The sequence below is a fragment of the Centruroides sculpturatus genome, unplaced genomic scaffold (assembly GCF_000671375.1).
Source record: "Centruroides sculpturatus isolate CEXI.00-Female unplaced genomic scaffold, Cexi_2.0 scaffold2022, whole genome shotgun sequence".
Classification (NCBI taxonomy): domain Eukaryota; kingdom Metazoa; phylum Arthropoda; class Arachnida; order Scorpiones; family Buthidae; genus Centruroides; species Centruroides sculpturatus.
The window spans coordinates 1,663-23,923 of NW_019386283.1; the positions used below are offsets into that span (position 1 = coordinate 1,663).

Genomic DNA, 22,261 nt, shown 5'->3' on the forward strand with positions numbered 1-22,261 from the left:
TGCTTAAGCTTGTTTTCGTCATGGAGCTTGTCATTGAATGGTGGGCGCGTGTTTCCCGATAAGTTATTAAGTAAGTTATTTTTCAGCGAAAAATTCGCTGAAATTTGGAGACATTATTAATATAAATATAATTTTTATGGCTGTTAAATAATAAATGGTTTTTAGTAGATTTGCTGCTCGTTTAAACTCAACAGTTTGTACAATATCCACTATTGGCCTAGATTTGACCAATCCTGTCGCGACACGAGTTGGCGATGATGTTTTACCGAATTATACGAGTTTTTTTTAGCATGTTTGTACGAATACTGTCGCAATTTTTTCGCCGTGATATAGGAATCCGAACTATAGGAACCCGTGTTATAGGGGGGTCGACTGTATGCTGTATTGGAAGTGCTCTGGTAGAACTTTTAATATGAGGGATAATGGCAACAATTNAAAAAAAAAAAAAAAAAAAAAAAAAAAAAAAAAAAAAAAAAAAGTCAACTCATTGTGTGTTTGGAGTTAACCCTCCATTAAAAATCTCCTAAGTACAGCATAGAGTGTTGATAAAACATGATAATGTGAAAAATGTATCTGTAATCTCTATCTACAATTCAGTCTCTATGGGGTGACACCACAATGAGATCTCGCACCACCTCAAAGTCTTCCTAGGCACTCTCTGGTTCGGCCCGTGGAAAAAGTTTTCTTTCCAATCTGGCCCGGGGACAAAAACTGTTGGCCACCCCTGGTATAACCCAATGGATCTCAAGTAGTGTGCTACAAAATTTCAAAAAAATTATTGTTAAATGTATATTTTTTAATATTATTTGAAATAGGTTCCAACAAATATGTCCAGGCTGACAACTCAATTTATTTATTCTCATCATCCATTAGATATTACAATACATTCACCTGCTAGAGAAACAGTTACATTTTTTACCTTACCTCCTGGTGATTTTATTATTATGCCATGTACAAACTCACCAAATTGTGAAACAAAATTTTTATTGCGGATTTTGATGGATGAACATTGTACAATATGGTAATATGAAATATTTAATTTTTAACTTTAAAGGATTATAAAATGCTATAAATTTAAAAAGTATATACAGTGACTTCTTAATTTATGCAAGAGTTGTGTTTCAGAGCATTATAAGCAATTTAACTTCATGCCTGATGTAAATATTCACCAAAAATGAAGTAATAGACCTTTGAGAGTAACTTTCATATTCTGACTAAGTTATCTGGATTGAGAATTAAATAAAACTAAGTAGAAAAGTAAAAAAGTTATGCATTTTCAATACATAACCAATCAGCAATACAGTATTCAACAAAACAAAATGAGAAAATGGCAAGCTATGAGACTGATATATTTACCTAGTGCTTTCTATAGGAATCAGCAGGTAAATACGGTTGTCACATGTTATTTTAAATTATGCAAATATAAAACATGCTTAACTTAAGAAATCATTGTATATAAGTTTATTTAATCATTAAATAAACAGGTAAAAGGTGTGTTAAATTTTACAAAAAAAAATTAAATTAAAATATTTCTTTTATTTTTATTTTCTTAACATAAAACAGATAATAGACTAACATAATGAATTTATTTTTGTTACAGCTAATTTTTAATTTAAGAGATATATTATGTGTATATCATTTAAACTAAAGTTGGTATTATATTACTATATATTGTATTGTGGTGTTCGTGTGATTGAAATAGTACGATCCACGAATAAAACACACAGAAAGGAATGTTGTGACAGTTACAATAATAAACACTTTCCTTTATTTCAATATGAACAGGTTTGGTTTTATCAGGGATCCCAACTGATGTATGAAATCTTTACAATGCGAGGGGTATCAACAGAAAATCTTTCGGTTTTACAATAATTCACGGTATGACGTCCTCCTAGCGCATAACAATTAATATTTTATATTCGCATAACTAAATATAACTTAATTCTAACTTAAGGCTAACTTAATACTAAGGAAATGACAAGGAATACAGGACAGCGGGAAGGTAAAAGAAAGAAAGAGATAACTTCACCCGGGCCTTTCCTTTTATGTTCTGATGTCTCTGTGCTTTGGGTAGGATTTTCTCTTAACAACGATGGCTCTCGCTTCCACTATGTTCTTGACTCTCCTTACTTTCCGGAAGGTCTTCAACACGCTAGTCTCCGGATCTCTAATTGTGGAGATTCCACTTCCTTGGGCTCTTCCCGATCTATCTCGAGGCATCCGTAGGCCTTATGATCTGACTGTGGTTCCTCCTCAGTCCGTTACTCGACTTCTCGAAGAATTCCTTTGTTCTTCACCACGAAGTCACGTTTGGAGCTCCCTTCGACACGTCTAGCTCTCTCCATGTCTCATTCAATACTGTCTTCCTCTCTGTTGCTATTTTTCCACCGTCCCTCCTACAACTATAGTTCTTTCCGATTCTCAGAACGGCTAATCCTACACGCTATTGTTCTTTCCGATTCTCAGAACGGCTAATACCACCCAAAGGCTATAACTGTCAATTGGAAGGTTCTAGAAGGAACAGATAAAGGAAATAGAAGAAATAGAGAAAGAAGATTGGAATTATAACTATATACAATTAAAATACATATGTCGATATGGCCAACGGCCACAGTATTATGGGAACTATTCCATTAACTGGACACCAGTCATTTTTATTACTATTTTTAGCGAAATTGTTATTTTATTTCGTAATTCAAACATATTTAAAATTATAATGAAATAATGAACAATTAACAAAGGAATAAACTTACAATTAATTTTATATTTTGAGTATGACAACAAGTTTCAGGGTCTACAAAGTTTATACCTGTAGTTTATTTGCAAATGTTTGTATCCGTCTTCTAACTCAACAGTTTTGTACGATTTTTAACAATTGAAAATATTATACTACCTTCTTTCATATTATTTTGTTTTGCATCAATCAATGTTTTAGCTGAACAGTCTCGCACATTGACTGAAAAACACTTTTTCGATTCACGGCAAATTCCACCAAACACACACTGTTGCGGAAGAACATGTCCAACATTTTGTTTTCTGTGTGTAAATTGACTTCCATACACTTCAATGACTTTTGTTTGCACCACCTAATTTTACAATGATTAGAGATATTAAAAAATTGGTACAAACATAATGCATATAATTATTCCAATCAACAAATGTGCTGGGATTATTTCCTTACTAACCATGTAAGATTCCAATTTCTAGGAAAAAACAAAATATAATTTTTTCATCAGTTGACAAATGCCATATTCTAAAAAACCATTTTAAATCGAAGAATAACAAACTGACCAAAAGGAACAATTACAGTGAACGTTGAAAAAAACATTACAGAATGTATGAAGTACATCACTTTTATCAAGAAACATAATTTACATAACCACATGATGTTGAATGATGCAAAACTATGCAAAGTAGTTTGAAAATAAATTTTTAAATTTTAACTTTTAATATTATTCTAATTTAGAATTTACAACCAAATAACATAAAATAACAAGTTATATGTAAAATATACAACTAGAAGTTGAAATTTAACCTTTTTAATTATACCAATGTGAAATTATGCNTAAATTTTAACTTTTAATATTATTCTAATTTAGAATTTACAACCAAATAACATAAAATAACAAGTTATATGTAAAATATACAACTAGAAGTTGAAATTTAACCTTTTTAATTATACCAATGTGAAATTATGCTAATTGTTTTTGATATCAAATGTGTATCAACAATCACTGTTTAAATTCATAATCAACTTTTATAACTTTTATACAAACTTAAAGGAAAAGGTAAGTTTTCATTCAAATAATCTTTACATACAGTTAAAACTAAAAGACAGTAAATATTAGGATGTGAACGCAAATCAAATTTGATCGATTGACTGGTGCCCAGTTAACAGAATAGTACTGGGCGCCAGTCAGTAATATTACTGTACTGTATTATGTATATGAGGGCTAAGGTCTAAATTCTGGCCAATGCTTGAAATGGCCAGCTATTTCTAGTTTTGACTAGCTGACTTAACCAAAATTCAAAAAACACCTGGCTTGTACTTCAAATTTCAGTCTGGCTAGCCAATTCTAGTATCAACCAGAAAATTTTAGTCAGAGTAAGAAGCTTGTTTTTCCTTAAAGGGAACCTTTAAATTTCTTGAAATGTAAACTCAACACTTATAAATAGATATTCATTTAAAAATTTTTTTCATTGCTAACTTAGAGGTGTATCAAATTTATGAACACATTGTTGTATGTTTAGAGTTGATAAAAGACATACTGTACATCAACAAAATATCAGCAGATTATATCGATTATAATTCTGACACTTATTCTTGAGATGAATTCATATTAATATGTTACTTTGGGCAATACGAAAAGCTAATAAATATGAGATATTTTCTAGTTTTTATATTCATTTACAATTTTATATTTGGTATTATATGTTTTAATTACAAGTCACTAATATTAATTAAAATATAACACAAAATTGCTTTTAAATTTAATATGATAATGTGACTCAAAATTGGTGCAAATGGACAATAATAAAAACCAAGCCTAAATTAATAATAGTTTTCACTTCATTCATAAGTTAAAAGTACAGTATTTCTCTTTTATAAAAAAATAGTAAAAAGTGAATTCACAATTATTTTGCAACATTGTACTCAATATATCATTATATTGGTTTTTCATGACATTCTTCAGTTCTTTTTTACTGCTAGCCTTCTCACTAGTGGCACACAGGAGTAATTGCACCCCCTGCTACTAATATCCATTTTTTTTTTTAACAATTGAAATTTCTTTATATGTAAGTGTAAAAGTGAACCAAAACCATTCACTGCATTAATATATATTTAAATTGTATAACACACAGTTTTCTAATGTTTAGAAATGTAGTAAAATATGATTTTTTTTCCTTTCATATTCATGTGAAACTGATGACTCAAAATAGCCTCTTCAGAAACAGATGCATAATTGATTTTCTGGAAGATCAGATCTTGAAAATGAAGTAAATTTGAGAATCTTTATAGAGGTTTTTAAGCTTATTTTTGACTGTATAAGCTATCCCTAAAATATTGGCAGAGAGTTTTGTTACACCCTATATATTGCATAATGTATTGAATATCCTGAAAATTATTAATTGTTGATTTGATATTCTATATAATGAAATTAAAAAATGCTATTCTTAAATACAGGAAAGTTGTAATGTTGTTAAAATAATTTTAATGCAAAATTCTGAATTCTGAAAAATACAATTTACAAGTAAATATTTCAGGAGGGATCATTACTTAAACTGTTCTAAAGATTCATATCATCAATAATCTCAGTTTACCTAAAATATAATGATTAAACTGTTTTCAGAAAATTATTAAAAAATATAAATATACATTATGAATTAATATTTATTTGTTTATTTTTATAGGGAGGTAAATGATGACAACATAATATATCGGGATTTAAGTTTCTTCAGAGCTGAAGATTTTCAGTTAAATCAAGTAAAATAATAATAAATATTAATTTTAAATCCTGTAAAATTTTATCTTTAAATAATTTTTTAAAATTTTATTTAGAAAAGAAGAAATGTTGTTATAAAAATAATAGAAAAAGTAAATAATTTTTCATTAATTAATTTATATTAAATTAAAACATTAAATATAATTTAGTTATTTCTGTTTAGTTTCCAGATGATGTAGATTCAGTTTTACTATTAAAGATTCTGAGAACATATTGGAAATGTAAGAAACTTTTTTTTCTTAAATAAAAAAATTTGGTTATCTCTTAGCACATTACTCATCATGCTGACATGCAATACAATTCGAAGCACTGTGTTCTTTGACGGCATGTATTGTCACATTGTTTTGTAGGGGGGTTTGTAACGTCAATGCTTAAACTGTTGCAAAATGCCAATTGTGCAGTACTAAAAAAACATGATGATAATTCAAAAACGGCACATGGTGATAACTGTGGCTACATTCTTTGTAGCATTAAATTTTAATTTAAAACCTGTGTTTTAAGTTAAAGTGCATAGGTACAACTAAAAAGTCTAACTTTCTAAATGACAGGAAATGTCACAAAATAAAACTACCAAAAGAAACCATCAACTTGATAAACAACATTAAAAAAAATAATAATAAAAATTAATTCTCTACATTTTATTAAAAAGAAAAACTTAAACAAGTCTTCATCTATCATTTGAAATGGTAATGTTTTCCTTGATTTCCATACATAGCAAATTATTCCAATTATGAAGGAGTTCCAATGTAGTTTCCTTGAATTTGTTCTAATTTTTACATACATTAAACTGAATCAAATTGTTCAAATGCAATCAAAATAGAACCTAAAAAGCATACTTAGAAACAAAACAAAGTCCTTGTTATGCAATTATGCATCAAAACTGGAATAATTCACATAAATGAAAACAGTTATTTAAATAATGCAATTTATTGGTTTTATCTTCATGTAATTCATAATAAAGCATATTATGAAGACTAGAGGCCTGAATAATTCATTTAACAATTATCATAAGAAATTACTCTTAATTGATTTATTTAGATTTTATAATATAAATGAAGTATTTTTACAGGATATAAACTTTTTATTATAAGATTCTAATTTTTACAATTCTTACTGTTTAATTTGTTATTTCAGCTTTCCATTTATTAGCTGAGAAACCAGGTCTAGAACTTTGCAGAAATCTAATTATGTTGAAAGATGTATCCTTTAATAAAAATAATAATATATCTTATAGTAATAGTAAATTAATAATTCCCATCTTCATCATGATTATTTTAAATCTATTAATATAAAATTTATATTAAACTAGCAGACCCGGTATGTGTTGTTGTGGCTCAAAATGTATCTATTATAAATGTATAACACTTTTCCTAAGGGGGGGAATTTTTCGAAAAATCCCTTCTTAGTGTACAGTACATTCTGTTGACGTACCCTATTAAAATGCAATCAAAAACGCAAAAAACTGCATCTAAAATAGTACAATAGAAGCCAAGTTCTTCAGGTAAGCCTTAATTCTGTTCCTCTCCCCCACAGGGGAATATCGAAAAATCCCTTTTTAGTGTATATTCTGTTGACGTACCCTATTAAAACGCAATAAATAATGCAAAAAACCGCATCTAAAATAGTATAAATAGAATCAGAGTACTTTACGGTAAGCCTTAATTCTGTCTATCTCTCCTAAGTGGGGGGAATTTCAACATGTATATTATATAAAAACACGTACTGTACGTATTCGAATGCAGCAATGTATCAAAATTTCAAAGGAATCGGTAGGAACAAACGAACATTACATTTTTATTTATGTAGATAGATAGATAGAAGATGATCTGCTTTAGTTCATCCTCACAGAAAAGCATAATGCCTCACAGAAAAGCAAACTTAGGTCATCATACTTGTAGCGCCATCTGTTGGACATAAAAGCTTTAACCCTAGATGATATCTTTTAATTTATGTGAATGTTTAATGGAATAATATACAGCCTACGTCCACCCCGAAGTTCCATTCTAAATATTGGTGAAAGAATTTTTGAAATCGGATGAGTAGTTTCGGAGATTACCCGTTACATCCAAACTTACTTACTTAGTTACAAACATTACCTCTTTATAATATTAGTATAGATAGAAATAACAGTGTTAAAAGTAAATAGTTTTAAATGATAGTTTTACATTTAACATATCTATTACAAAGTAGTATAATCAAACTGCTGTTAAAGATCACATTGAAAATGATAATTAAATATTATAATCTTTACTTGATGCAAAAAGGATTAATTGGAAATATTTTATAATTAAATAAATAAATGAAATTTAATTGAGCTGCTAAATAACTTCGTTGTATAAAATGTTTCTAAAATGAAAAAAGAATAAAACCTAAAACTGATTTTATTAAAAAACATTGCTCTTTTATACATTTTTTCATAACAGTATATACCAGGGGTGGGCAAGCAAGAGTTCAGTGGGAGCCAAAATGTAGGTTTTACAAAATGCATGGGAGCCACAATTCTATACTTTTTTATTCTGTACCGTGATTTTATTATATAATATAAATATAATATAAAACAAATATTGAATTTTTTTAATAAACATATTTTCACAAAATTGTGGAAATAAAATTGTAAAAGTAATGATAAAAAGCAGAAATTAACACTTTCAGCAAGAGCTGAATTTGCCCAAGTCTGGTATATACTGTATATCTCAGCAGATAAGATGAGATATAAATTTTTATCGAAGTTTTATAGTTTTAGCATATATCTATCCTATAAGATGACCTCCAAACTATCAACGGCCTATGAATTTAATTTAGGTCAGCGTTCATCATCTGAATAATAATACTGTATAGTGTATACGGAATTATGTCCTATTTGTAATTTTTCGAATGAACAAATTTTATTTTCTTGCATCTGGTAGCACTGCCTTACGATTGTTGCAAACATTCACACTGATTCGGCATTCGGGTAATGATCTTGACTATTCACAAAACGTCGTATGGACTATTCTATTTTGTGCACATACCCTACTCTCTATACTATCAAATAATTAAGGTTTGTCCGTTTTTTATAATGGTTTAATTTATATAAATTTCAATCTAATTTTTTTTGTATCTGTCCTATAAGACGACCCTAGATTTTGGAGGCCTTTTTTTTTATGATTCAACTATCATCTTATCTGCCGAGATATATATACACAGTTATGAAAAAATATTTTAAAAATTGCAATTATTAAATCTGATAGAAAAATTTTTTGAATAATTAAAACATTAAATACTTCTTTAACTTTACTGCTAGCCATTAATAACAGGAAAAATATACAAAACTGATATTGTTTCTCTTTTTTCTGCAGTTCAGTTTTGGAGAGTAAGTATTTGAATAATAATAATAACCTATAAAATGTATGATTAAAATTTTAAATATCTAAGTTAGTGTTTAAGATTTACTTTCCTAGCTCTTATTAAACTGAAGTGCCAAAAAATTAGAGACAGCAGCACATACAATGGTGTTACCTTCTACCCACAGGGGAAACGCTTTGAACTGGAACATTTGCATTTGGCATCATAGGTATCATACTTATCAGTTGTGTGTTAGCTTGGTTAGAATAGCAATGGGCCATGTAAAGGATTTATTGCTATTTGATTGTAAACAGATTGTTGGAGGAAGAAGAATGGGTCACTCTATCAACAAGGTGGCCAATGCTCTTGGATTTTCTCTTGCAACAGTTTCAAGGATTTATCAGGAATACTTAAACTCCAGACAGACATCAGAACAATATGCACAGTGTGGGTGCCCATGGTTGATGCAAGATTGTGACTGCCGGTGACTAACCAAGTTAGTAACCATGCAACAAAATGCAATTTGGCATCAAATCATATCGGACTTCAACAGTGGTATTGCTGAACTCATCAGTCAATGCACTGTACAATGTACTGTACACTGCATTCCTTGGAGTTTGGTAGTCACCTACTCACTATGGTATCACTACTAACACCCAGGCGTCAGGCAATGTGTCTCATCTGAGCCAAAGAATATTGAAATTGGACAGTGTGTGACTGACGCAGTGTTATGTAGTCAGAAGAATCTTGTTATTAGCTCTTTCAAGTTGATAGTTGTGTGCTTGTGTGGGGTGATAACCACATAGAGCTATGAATGAATCATGCCAGCAAGGTGTTGTGCAAGCTGCTGGTGGTGGATCTGTCCTGGTTTGGAGTGTGTTCTATTGGCATAGAGACTAATGGTGACACTGCAGTTGACTTTGACAGGTGCAATGTATACTAATCTTGTGACAGATGTTTTGCACTTGTTTATGCTTGCTACAGTAAAAGTTTGTACCAGCGATAATGATACTCCTCACAGAGTACAGGTGTCACAACATTGGCTCAAGAATACTTGACAGATTTTCAGCTATTCCCTTGGCTGCCTCAGTCACCAGATTTGAACCCCAAAGAGTATTTATTGGACACTGTGTAAACATTACTTAATGAAGTACTATCCAACAACTATCCAACAAATGCAACTGAATTATGGAGAACCATTGAATGTGTCTGGATTGAAATACCTACGCAACAACTCAGACATCTTGTAGAGTCTATGACACATTGTTTAGCTGCTGTTATTCAGGCTCAGAGAAGAGCTACACATTATTACATAGGTGTGTCAAATTTTTTCTCACTTCAGTTTATAACAGAGGAAAAGTATGATGATTGGTCAAAAAATGATCACCCAAGATTTAAAAATTTTTGGAATCAGGACCTTGAAACATTGAGAAATGAAAAAAATTCACGTGTTTTCTCTATATATACAGTAGAGCATCGTTTATCTGAAAGTCGGTTATCTGAAAGAATTCCAGTTGGCAAATTTAAATTTTTGCTAGTGCTGTGGCGCTGCAATCTTTGGCTATGTCTTGGGCTACTCAAATATTTTATGTTTTTGATACTAAATTAACTTCAATATTTTTTATTGTTTTTATATTTTTCAATATATTTATTTTGTTTGTAGAAAATAAAGAAATAATTTTTAATGATACAATAGCCACTATTATTATTTTTAAAAGTTTACGTTAGGCTTAACATCGACGATAATTCAACACAAAGCGACATGCAATGGAGAAAAATTTTAGGATGGGATAGGTTAATATATTTTTTTGAACATAATTGGTTATCCGAAAAATAAGCTATCCAAACAACCCCAGTCTCCAATTGATTCGGATAAACGACGCTCTACTGTATAGATATTTTTTGAATATGTGTTTGTGTTTGTTTGTTTGTGTGTGGGTGGGCATGATTTTGTTCATACTCTTTGAAGCTTAATAACTCCTGGACTTTTTGTTGAAAATTTCTGAAATTTTGCAGGGAGGTTTGTGTATCATGGGAATTGATGCTATTTGAATTTTGGTGGTTAAAGGTTGATGAGATGGGGAGATAAAGAGGGGTCATGTGCCATAACTTGAGTAAGGTTGGACTTAATGACAATTTTATTTTTTATTTGCATTTACAATTTTTTATAAAACCTATCCCTATCCTCAGCTTTTTGTTATTTTATAATAATTAAAAATAGAAAAAGTTTTTTAATAATAAAATACCATAACAGATGGTGCCACATATGCAGTTTTAAATGTTGCCAAGAAAGTTAAGCAACTTGTTGCTGGATTTTTTAATGTAGTATATTACAAATACAGTAATACCCCGAACTTACGCGATAGGTGGGACCGAGCGGTAACCGCGTAAGTCGAATTCGCATAAGTTGGGGTATAATTTCGCATATAAATACATAAAAATAATTTTTAATTGGGACCGGAGACTAAAGAATACAATAATTTAAAAAAAAATGTTTAATAAAATCTTAGATAATACATATGTATAACAAATTAGGCCTATATTATTTTACAGTTTTTCACATTTACTTGATTATTACGCCATAATTTTAACATTGTTTCCATCTCAGCGATAATACTGTGACATTTACGAATGATGCTTAAATTTAAAGATTGAGCATTTTTCACAGCCTCAAGAATTTTTTCTTTGCCTTTTATAATCGTTCTGACCGACAATTTCGGTAGATCAAACTTCTTTGCCAATTCACAAATTTTCATTTTTGTGTCGAAGTCTTTAATAATGGGTACGTTCGTAAAGTCAAACGAGTTAAACGCGTTAGTAACGAATCGTTCGAAAAGTCTAACGAAATAGGAATAACGATGACGTCATTCTCGTTTAACTCGTTCGACTTTACGAACATACCCAATGTTAACTTTACATTCCAAAGATAAAGTTTTTCTTTTCTTGTTTGATGCAGAAGAATTAGTTCTACTTCGTTTGGATGACATAGTAGAGTCTCTCGAGTCTCCGTAGATATAACAAACACAGAAATAAATAACACAAAATAAATTGTAGCTATGTGTGGATTCCGCGCGACACATCCGAACATGTAAGCTGAACAATAGTGTGGGGGGAGTGAGTAATCAAGGGTTGCGTGGCGCTCAAACAAAAGTCGAATCGACGAGATTTGAAAATCGCGTAACTCCGGGTTCGCATAAGTCGGGGTATTACTGTAATAGAAAAGTAATTTGTATTTAAAGGAATTGTCCATAATTTTCAGATATGTTTAATAACTTGTAATTTTATTTGGAACAATGATGATTAAGAATTTATTTTTATATTAAAACATTTCAATATATATTTATCTATCAGTAAAATGTTTTAATATTATGCAAATAAAATTGTAGAAAGAGAATTAATAGAAGATAAGCAAGAAATCAATCAATTTTAGTTAATTTTTCAAGATAGCAATGTCAGAATTTAAATAATTGTAATAAAAAGATTTTTATATAATTAATACTTGTACTGTACATTCTAAAATGTTTAAGTACATATGAAATTTCTGAATGATTAAACCAGATTAATTTTAGGTGTAAATTTTAAGTTAACAGAAACTTTTTTGATATGTCATAAATTTAGTTTGACTAAGAAAAAATGTTCAGTTTAAAGTGATGTATCATGTTGTCTCACCAGTTATATATGTTTTCATTAATAACAATTGTAAAGGATTTACAAATGTCTTTAACACATTAAGCACCACAATAGAGAAGCATAAAATATTACATTGGGCCATGATCTTTTTTATGGACAAAATAATACAAAAATTATTGCCATTTAATATAATTTTGTCTTCATTGTTGAAAAACTTTAACTTAATTTTTTGGCATATTGCAGAATTGCAACACATACCCTAATGATTTTTTTTCTGATTGTGTTATGCCATCTTTTATGCTTATCAGGTTGTAAATTCAACAAAACTTCTACCACATAAATATATAAATTCTAGGTGGCATAAATTGACTGATACAAATCTAAGAAAAATGGAATAATCACTAAAATAATACATTTACTATTTTTGTTCACTAAAAGAAAATAAAGATTATTTCTTGAATATTTGTTTTTGTGCTTTATATTTTCATGATATTGTACTTATTCATTATGAAGAAAAACATTAGGAAAACAAATTTTGCATATTTCTCATATTTTATAAGGGAAAAAATTGAATTTCTATTAGCATTCTATCATAAAAAGGACCAAGTTCAGTTTCCATTCACACAGGCTATGCTCTAATTATTTCCATTATGTTTATATGGCTAGTATATTGCTCCAAAGTAACACAGTATAAATTTCAATTTATAGCATGGGTGAATTTCTGGACATGTTGCAAATATGCAACACACCCAGCAATTCACATATGGTCCTTAATCTGTTAAAAATTGTTATTGATATGTTATGTATTAGCATTTTGTATTTCTTATTATTTTGGTGACCTGATCTTAAATGTTGATCATAAATTCTTCCAAAAAGAATGCAAAAAAGGTCACCTTCCATTTAAGTTGTACCTGCAGCAGGTACAACTTAAATAGGAGGTGACCAAAGTAATTAGACCATTCAGAAATCCTTTTACCCTTGGATATTCATAGATTTTAGAAATCTAAAAAGTCCACAATAAACAGCATTGTGTCAATTACTGGGATGTGGACACTTTGTTGTCTGCTTGGCAGTCTATACTTGAAGTTTAATTTATTCTATAAATCTGTGTCTTGTAACAAAATTTTGTAGTTAGAATATGGAGATTTCTTATCAAATATAGACTTATAAAATTCTGGCATTGTTTTCTATTAAATACCTTGGTTTTCGTCAATAATTTGTCAATCCAAAACCAACGAAAACCAAGGCAATTATTTCCATACAAATCAATGTAAATCAAATTAATTCATTCTAGACAGTCCAAAATACATACCAAAAACACATTTTATAGAGAATTAATATAGTGTTAAATACTAAAAGCAATAAGAAATTAATATAAAAACAAACTAATCTAAAGGAAAGCAATGGAATTGTTTGGCTAGATGTGGAGAAATGTCTTATCTTATAGAAGTTAGTTGGACATGAACTTCTAGCCTATATTCTCCTGTGGTAAAGTGTGATATAATTGTCATGTAATAGTAGTTGTAATCATTTATGATGGTTGTATTGCAGGGAATAATGCCTTCCAGGAGGTCCATTTAAGGGTAAGTGGCCCCTATTCAGGCATTACAGACGTGGAGAAAACCCGGAAAACTCTACATGACCAGCCTGTCCTCGTGAAATGCAAATGCACAACCAAACTCCCAGTGTTCCGGGAACAGAAACATTGGCCAATGGTGGGCTGTCGCGAGGTAATGCTCACAGAATGAGAAATAATGTCACACTGAGCCAGAAAATGCGTGGGTCACCTTTTGTTTTCACAAAATTAGCAGCGAGGTCACTTGGGCACGCTGGCGAAATCCAAGGCAATTGATGAAAACAACATAAATTTTTCGCGAAAAAAATCGACGAAAACCGAAACTGATTATAACCGAAGTCAACAAAAACCAAGATATTACTGTATTATGACAGTATGTTTATTGAAATCTATTAAACTTCTCAAGATTGAATATTATGTTTATCTGAATTGTTTGTAATTAAAAATTGCAATCATAAACAATTTTATTTGGCAAAGAAATGTTATTGCATCTATTTAAGTATAAACAACTGTAAACTTGACAGTTATATTAAAGCCAAGCAATTGCCAGATTAGATTGGGCTTTAATATCTGGCAATCATTTGTTTAAGTCTTTATATTTGTATGATAAACAAGAAATAGTCAATCTAACAATAAAAGATTTAGAATCATATTTTTTTATTATCGTTGTTTTTCCTTGAAAATTATGGTTATTGAATCCATTATAAAATTCCAAAGGAATACATACAAACCAGAATAATATAAATGTTATTTACTTTAATAATGTTCTAACAATTTAGTTGCAATTTAAATATGCTGTTGAATCAATGCATATGTAGTTTTTATATTGAAGTTATATTATAACATATAATTAAATTTGTCTATAAAATATTATAATTGAATGAACTCTAGATATTTGAAAGTTTCTTCCTCCATGGATAATCTCTGAAGAAAAGAAACTTTCAAAATTTTAATTCCATTTTTGAGAATCTATACATTTATATATTTGTTCTTCAGTAAACCAATTTTTAAGAAAGTCTTGAAACTTGTTGACAATTAACAAGATATTATATTGAAATACTGAATGAATTACTTTTAGTTTCATTTGGTACTAATTTTGTTATTACATTCAAAAGAGTTCAATATATCTATTAAACTTCCACAAATAAATTTTATCTGTGTTGAAATAATAGTATTAAAATCCCTGCCTGTTAACTGCATTATGATTAGTATATAAAGCTTTGTGAAGCTTTTTTATTATTATTTAATTCTTATGTTACAAGATTTGTTTTATACTGTATACAAGAAAGAAGACTCATTGAATATTTCTACATTGTTGTTATTATATACTATTATTTTTCTTAATAGTAATAGTTGTTTTAAATTTTTATATCTGATTATTTGTATTTATATATTGAATTTTTATTATAAATTAGAGTTTATAAAATAAATATAAAGAACTGTTGTTAATTTTTAATTTATTTTAAAGACAGTTTTTTTGAAATTCGATTCAAGTCATAAGGAAAGAATAAGCAGCTTTCATCTTCGCTCATTACTAATGGAAGCAGGTAAATAATTACAGTGTGGTCTTATTTTATGAGGATTGCATGTAAGCAGGTATCAGTAAAATGAAATTCTATGTAAATTTGTGTGAGTAGTCCTAGATGATTGACCAAATAATTATGCAACTATTTATATTAACAGAAAATCATTTAAAATGTTTTACTTTTGTTTCTATTATAATGAATATACAGATCAGATGTTTCTGAATATAGAAATAAAATTTTATTATACTGTATTAAGTACACTACTTGAAAATAGTTCATGCAAATCACAAATTCACAACAGTGAATAATATTCAGTAGTTTTTCATGTTCTGAATATCAGAAGCTGGAAAAGCATGGTTTGCTGATTCAAAAGTCTTATTCAGTAACACTAGGAGTGTTAAGCATTGACATGGGTGTCTGCAGAAAATTTTCTAGAGAGGGTAAAGTTTGGAGACAAGTAATTATATCAATTAATTTTTATTTAATTATTTAATTTTTGGGACTTTTTAAGAGAGAAAAAATTTTAAGACAGATGATGAATTAAGGGTTAAGGTTATATACCTTAACCCTTAATGCATCATCTCATATACTTAATCACTTTTATGATCACAATTTGTGGAATTTTTACTTGATTCGAGGGAGGGAAAAGTGCTCCATTTGTTTTCCTCTTCAAATGCCCATGTTCATTGATATGGTTTCTTTTAAAGGAACATAGTGATGCAAAGTTGCTGCTTTATTCATTTTAATTCTTTACAGATAATTGTGTATAGTGTTAAAATGCAGTCAAGTATTTTCTTAAATTTCATTGAACAAATCAAATGGTTGTCATATTCATAAAAGAAGATTTCAAGACACTCACATCATACATTGTCTACATAAAATTTTTAAGTTTGAGTTTCTTCTCTTGAAGTTCTTCCTCCTCAACTTCATTCTCACCCTCAGAATTTGAGGAAGTTCTTCCAAATTGTAATCTGTTAATACTTTTGTCTGCACATCAGTTAAATCCTTAATGTCCTCCTCTTCTGTCCTTAAATTCTATATCACTGATTCTCATTACCAACTCCTTTATTTCTGCTCTTTTTATGCTTGTCTCCATCATAGATGCACTTCTTTCAGAATAAATGGTATTCATATAAATAATTTAAATACAGTTATTTTGTATACAAATAACAGTATTAAGAAATAGCAGATTTCACCCTCCTGTTATGGTTTCAGTGTTATTACATAATGTCAAAAATTTTAGATTGTTTTCTTTTACACAACTTGCATACTGTATGCATACAATTTTGTTTTTGTGCTGTGCACAATTATTTTAATTTCATCTTGATAACTTTTCAAAGACAGGCTGAAGAAAATTGCTTTTAACTTTTATACCATTATTTTTGCTTTACAATGAATTTCATAATAGTCAGGGGTTAATCTAACCATCTTAAATGTTTTTGTCATCTGTGAAAATATGGATCTGCATATATCAATCCCAGACAAAATAAGATTGCATTGTAGTAATTCAGACTTTTATAAATTATATGTTGTATTATGTAATTTTTACAAATTAATTTCAAAGATATCTGTTTGTGATTCAAATATAATGATTAGATGGTATCTGTCCAAGATATTGTCTGAAATTATAATATAATATACAGCTGAAGCTGATTTAAAAATTTTTGGAATCAGGACCTTGAAACAATAATAATAATAAAAATTAATTCTCTACATTTTATTAAAAAGAAAAACTTAAACAAGTCTTCATCTATCATTTGAAATGGTAATGTTTTCCTTGATTTCCATACATAGCAAATTATTCCAATTATGAAGGAGTTCCAATGTAGTTTCCTTGAATTTGTTCTAATTTTTACATACATTAAACTGAATCAAATTGTTCAAATGCAATCAAAATAGAACCTAAAAAGCATACTTAGAAACAAAACAAAGTCCTTGTTATGCAATTATGCATCAAAACTGGAATAATTCACATAAATGAAAACAGTTATTTAAATAATGCAATTTATTGGTTTTATCTTCATGTAATTCATAATAAAGCATATTATGAAGANCATGATAAATTAATCATATTTTTCCAAGACTTAAATCTCATAATCTCATCAAATACTTTTTCCTTTTTGTTTCAAATTTCACACAATAGAAAAATACATGTTCCCAAGTTTCATACACTTTCATGTTACAATTCCTACAAATTCTATCAAAAATATAATTTTGACCACATCTTAGTTGAAGAATTAATCGTACATTGAGACACTTGGGACACATCTTCCTCTTGTCATTAGTTGCCCTTTTCTTAATCCCCAAGGGAATTCTAAGACTTCATTTTATTTAGTTACTCATTTTTATCACAGAAAACTTTTTACTAGTGTTGCCACCTTTTCAAAATCACTGACCCAGACGACAGGTCAGGTTTGTTTGAACAGAAGTTCCTGACTCATGCGCAATGTCATTTTACAATGTGAAGAATAACGTGTATGTTGGTTCTAAATCAGTTACAGTTAGGGACTAGGGACTTGCGTAGGAGTAATGTACGTAACCTAAATTAAGAAAGAACAGGTACAGATAACTTAGCTCTATTCGAGATGTGTACGATCATACAAGGAAAAAAAAAAGGTCGGCAAGTTGCATGCCGCACGTCGGTGTAAATAGGCTAACATAGCAGAATTGCAGATGAGTTTCAGTGAGTGTGAGTTCTTTCACTGTTAAAATAGTGTAAATTTGTAAAAACTTTGTTTTGTCATAATTTCACTATTTCTACAAAATTCCCAGACAAAATTAATAGTTCACCCGGAATCAATTCTGATTCCGGGTTTGAAGAATTGATTCACTGGTTGAATCAATTCTTGGACTGTCCGGGTAAAAACCGGATGGGTGGTAACACTGCTTTTTACTGATGACAGAATTAAAATAAAAATATTTGTTATTAACTGAAAATTTGTTCTAGCAGATCCTGATTGTTCAGTCAAGTACCAACATACCACTGTATTTGATTAACTTGATTTTGATATACATCGTAGCATTGAAGGATTAATTAACTTAATTAATAACTTAATTACTGCATTAATCAAGGCATCCCTTTATTAATGCAGTTAATTAAGTTATATATACAGTAGAGCGTCGATTTTCTGAAAGTCAATCATCCAAAAGAATTCCAGTCAGCAAATTTAAATTTTCGCCAGTGCTGTGGCGCTTCAATCTTTGTCTATGTCTTGGGCTACTCAAATATTTTACGTTTTTGATACTAAATTAACATCTGAAGTATAATTTTTTATTATTTTTATATTTTTCAATATATTTATTTTGTTTGTACAAAATAAAAAAATAATTTTTTACGATACAATAGTCTTCGTTAGGCTTAACATTGACGAAAATTCAACGCAAAGTGACACGCAACGGAGAAAAATTTCAACATCGGATACGTTAAACTATTTTTTTGTACATAAATCAGTTATCCAAAATATCAGTTATACGAACAATCCCTGTCCCCAATTGATTTGGAAAATCGACGCTCTACTGTATAAATTTTATGTATGTATGATGCTCTTTTTTATAACTTGTGCACCCCCTTTTTTATAGTCTGCAGGTACCACTGTATGCAATTGTGCAATAGTACAATCTTGTGCTACATACAGATAACAAAACAGAAGATTTCCAATATATTTATATAAGTTAGATTAAATCTAAGATTTAATAAATAAAGCATTAATTTTATAAAAGAAATTTTGTTATTTAGGAATTACAGTTAGTAATAAAGTTTTGGAATGTTTAATTGTACGATTTGCCAAAAATGACTACTTTCTATTTGATACATTTTTATTGGCTCTAGTCAAGATCTATCTAGCTCATGGTAAGTTATTTTAAAAAATTTAAGTAAATTTTTATTTATGCCAACTTCTGCATAGTGAATATTGAATATGATATGAAAAGGTGTTCTTTAAATTCACATCAGTAGTTAGCCAATCACTAAAATGATTTTGATTATTATTACAAATTATATGATTGAGTTATAATAATGTTAATGAATGCAATAAATTTTGTTTAATTTTTTAATAAATATATATAAAATTTTAAAATTTAATACATTTTAAAATGAAATAAAATTCATAAAGATATAGGAATTTTCAATAGAATTTCTTTTTCTCTTCATAAATAATATAGAAAAAATTATGTGAATTATAAACATTTCACATTGGAATTGTAATTTCAATATATAGGCAGTCCTCTACTTTTGTATATTTGCATTTTCTTACACATTTTATACTTACTATTTATCAATATATATGGCAAAACTTCCCTTCTCATGAACTATTAGTCACTAGTCCTTCCCCACCTCTCTGACATTAATCATGTCCATTTTCAGCATTAAAGTTCAGTCTTGAGGTGGACGTCTTTAGTTAGCCTTCATGCATCTTGACAAATTTTTGACCATTATGGAAGAATGTGATCCCAATGGAGAGCATATATCTCATATACAAAGGGCAATAGAAAAAGACACATGTTACAGAACTCTTTACCATATTTTTGTGGAATGGTTGGCATGCTGCATAAAAAAGGAGGGAGATCAACATGATGGAAACCCTGAGGTTACAGGCATGCTGTTTAAACTGCAACTAAAATATAAAATTAATCAGATCTAACAAAACTAGTTGTTAATTAAAGATTAAAGAAAACATTCTTCAGAGTACAATAAAATAATAACATTGTAATTTGACCAACTTAAAATCAGGAAGACAATTTACAAGACAATAAAACAATTAACGACTTATTGACATTAGCAGCAGCAGTTGTTAGTGCATAACACTAACAACTGCTACACTGACAATCTACCCTGACTTTAAAAACACATTCCTCACATTTCACACAAAGCCGATTTTAACTGGTACAAGTGGAGATAATTTACAGAGAGTTTCTTAAATTTAGTATGTTTATTTTTGCATTTTTGAATCAAATAACAATAAAATATACATGAAAAAGCACTTTTGGAATTCCAGGAGTATTTTAAGTTGTTAGAAAGAAGACAAAATGAAGAAATTAAATATAATTGTAATTTTTGATGTAATGTTGACAATTTCACAGTTTTAGAATAAAAATTCTTTTGTTTTTATGTAATGTAACTTGTTTCTTTTTTTTTATGCACCCACCTTAATTAATTATCACATAAAAATAATCATATAATTTTGATGATTTTTTGACTGTTATTGACTTCTGTTTTTATCACAAATTATTTTAAAAAATCAAGAAGTGTTTTAAAATATATGGCAATTTTTTAACAGATATCTATCCTATAACTGCACTTCCCCTGGAATAAACCAGCTTGCCAGTTTTTATCATATGGAAATATCTGATTTCATGGTCTCCCTGGATAGACTAGCATGCCAGTCATTCTGCTAAAATATGGTATCAAGAAAAGAAAAAGAAGAGTACAATTCAATTATCTCTTGACGAATTTATAAAGAAAATACCAGATAAGTTGAAAACCCTTTTTGATGTTCTTTACATTGCTCTACTTTCATACACATTTTAGGAACCAATTAGGTATGAAAGTAAAGGGCCAGAGGAATTTAAGATCAACATCAACAAAACATCTGTTACTGTCATAGTAATAAGACTATTGATATATTTTTACCTTGATTAAATGAACATTGCTATCAGCAGACAATGACAAAATATTTCATATCTTTTCTAGTCTCCAAAACTTCTGCAGAGAGTATAATGGATTACATGTTATCATAAATATCATTTAAAAGATAACATGTTTGTTTTCAGTGTCATAATTCTATAGAATTTTGTCTTTAAACTTGTCAAATGAGTTTTTACACTTCCATGTTTAGATAATATTTTTGACATTATCTGCATCAAATATTAGTAGATTGATACTGACATTTCCTTCCATGATGGAAAGTAGCATTAACTAACAAAGGGAATTTTGAAGGTAAGAATAACAAAACAAGAATGAATCAAGTAAGGTGTTGGGAAAGTTACCAAACATTCTACTTTGGATGCTTAGATAGCAAAGTTGGTAATGTTGACTACCTAGCTTGTTATAGTTGCAGTTTTGAGTTCCACTGTAATCCAGATTGTTTTTCTAGATTTCTCAAAATTAATTATTAATTAATTAATAATTTGGCACTAAACACTGCTAGTGTCAAATTATGTTAATTAATTATCACATAAAAATAATCATATAATTTTGATGATTTTTTGACTGTTATTGACTTCTGTTTTTATCACAAATTATTTTAAAAAATCAAGAAGTGTTTTAAAATATATGGCAATTTTTTAACAGATATCTATCCTAAGCACATCCTAAGCCAGAGGTTCCCAACCTTTTCTACAGTACTAGTAGCCTGGGACGCCCCCTAGTGGACGTTATTTACAAATTTCCATGAGGCACGGTTCCTTTGACTTTTTTGTTCCTATCAATATGCTGTACAGCTCTGTTAAAGTCCCAATGGTAAGATTTACCCTCCGAATGAAGCAGTGGCGACCCCCCCAAACTGTAGCCCCTGTGCGAACAATAAAGTCAAAGGAACCATACCCCTACTCACGACCCTTCGCGAGATAAAAGCCCCTGAAATAATAAATTCCTATTACAAATATACTGATTTATTTATATTGTTATATTGACCAAATAATAATTTATGGGCCAAATGAATAATAATAATTAAAATTGTTAATTTGAATGTTTGAAATATGAC

The 22,261-nt window shown here is 29.2% G+C and overlaps 1 protein-coding gene across 1 annotated transcript; it reads left to right on the top strand.

The window, feature by feature from the left end:
- Positions 1-815: 815 nt before the first annotated feature.
- On the top strand, positions 816-22,007 carry LOC111614397 (calpain-11-like; the record flags this gene model as incomplete). The annotated part of the gene is made up of 9 exons (XM_023355764.1): positions 816-1,021; positions 5,413-5,485; positions 5,561-5,596; positions 5,668-5,725; positions 6,639-6,703; positions 8,788-8,856; positions 15,503-15,581; positions 19,297-19,410; positions 20,837-22,007. Coding segments are annotated over 9 exons (735 nt in total), but the record flags the coding sequence as incomplete, so codon positions are not given.
- Between the last annotated feature and the right edge of the window lie 254 nt (positions 22,008-22,261).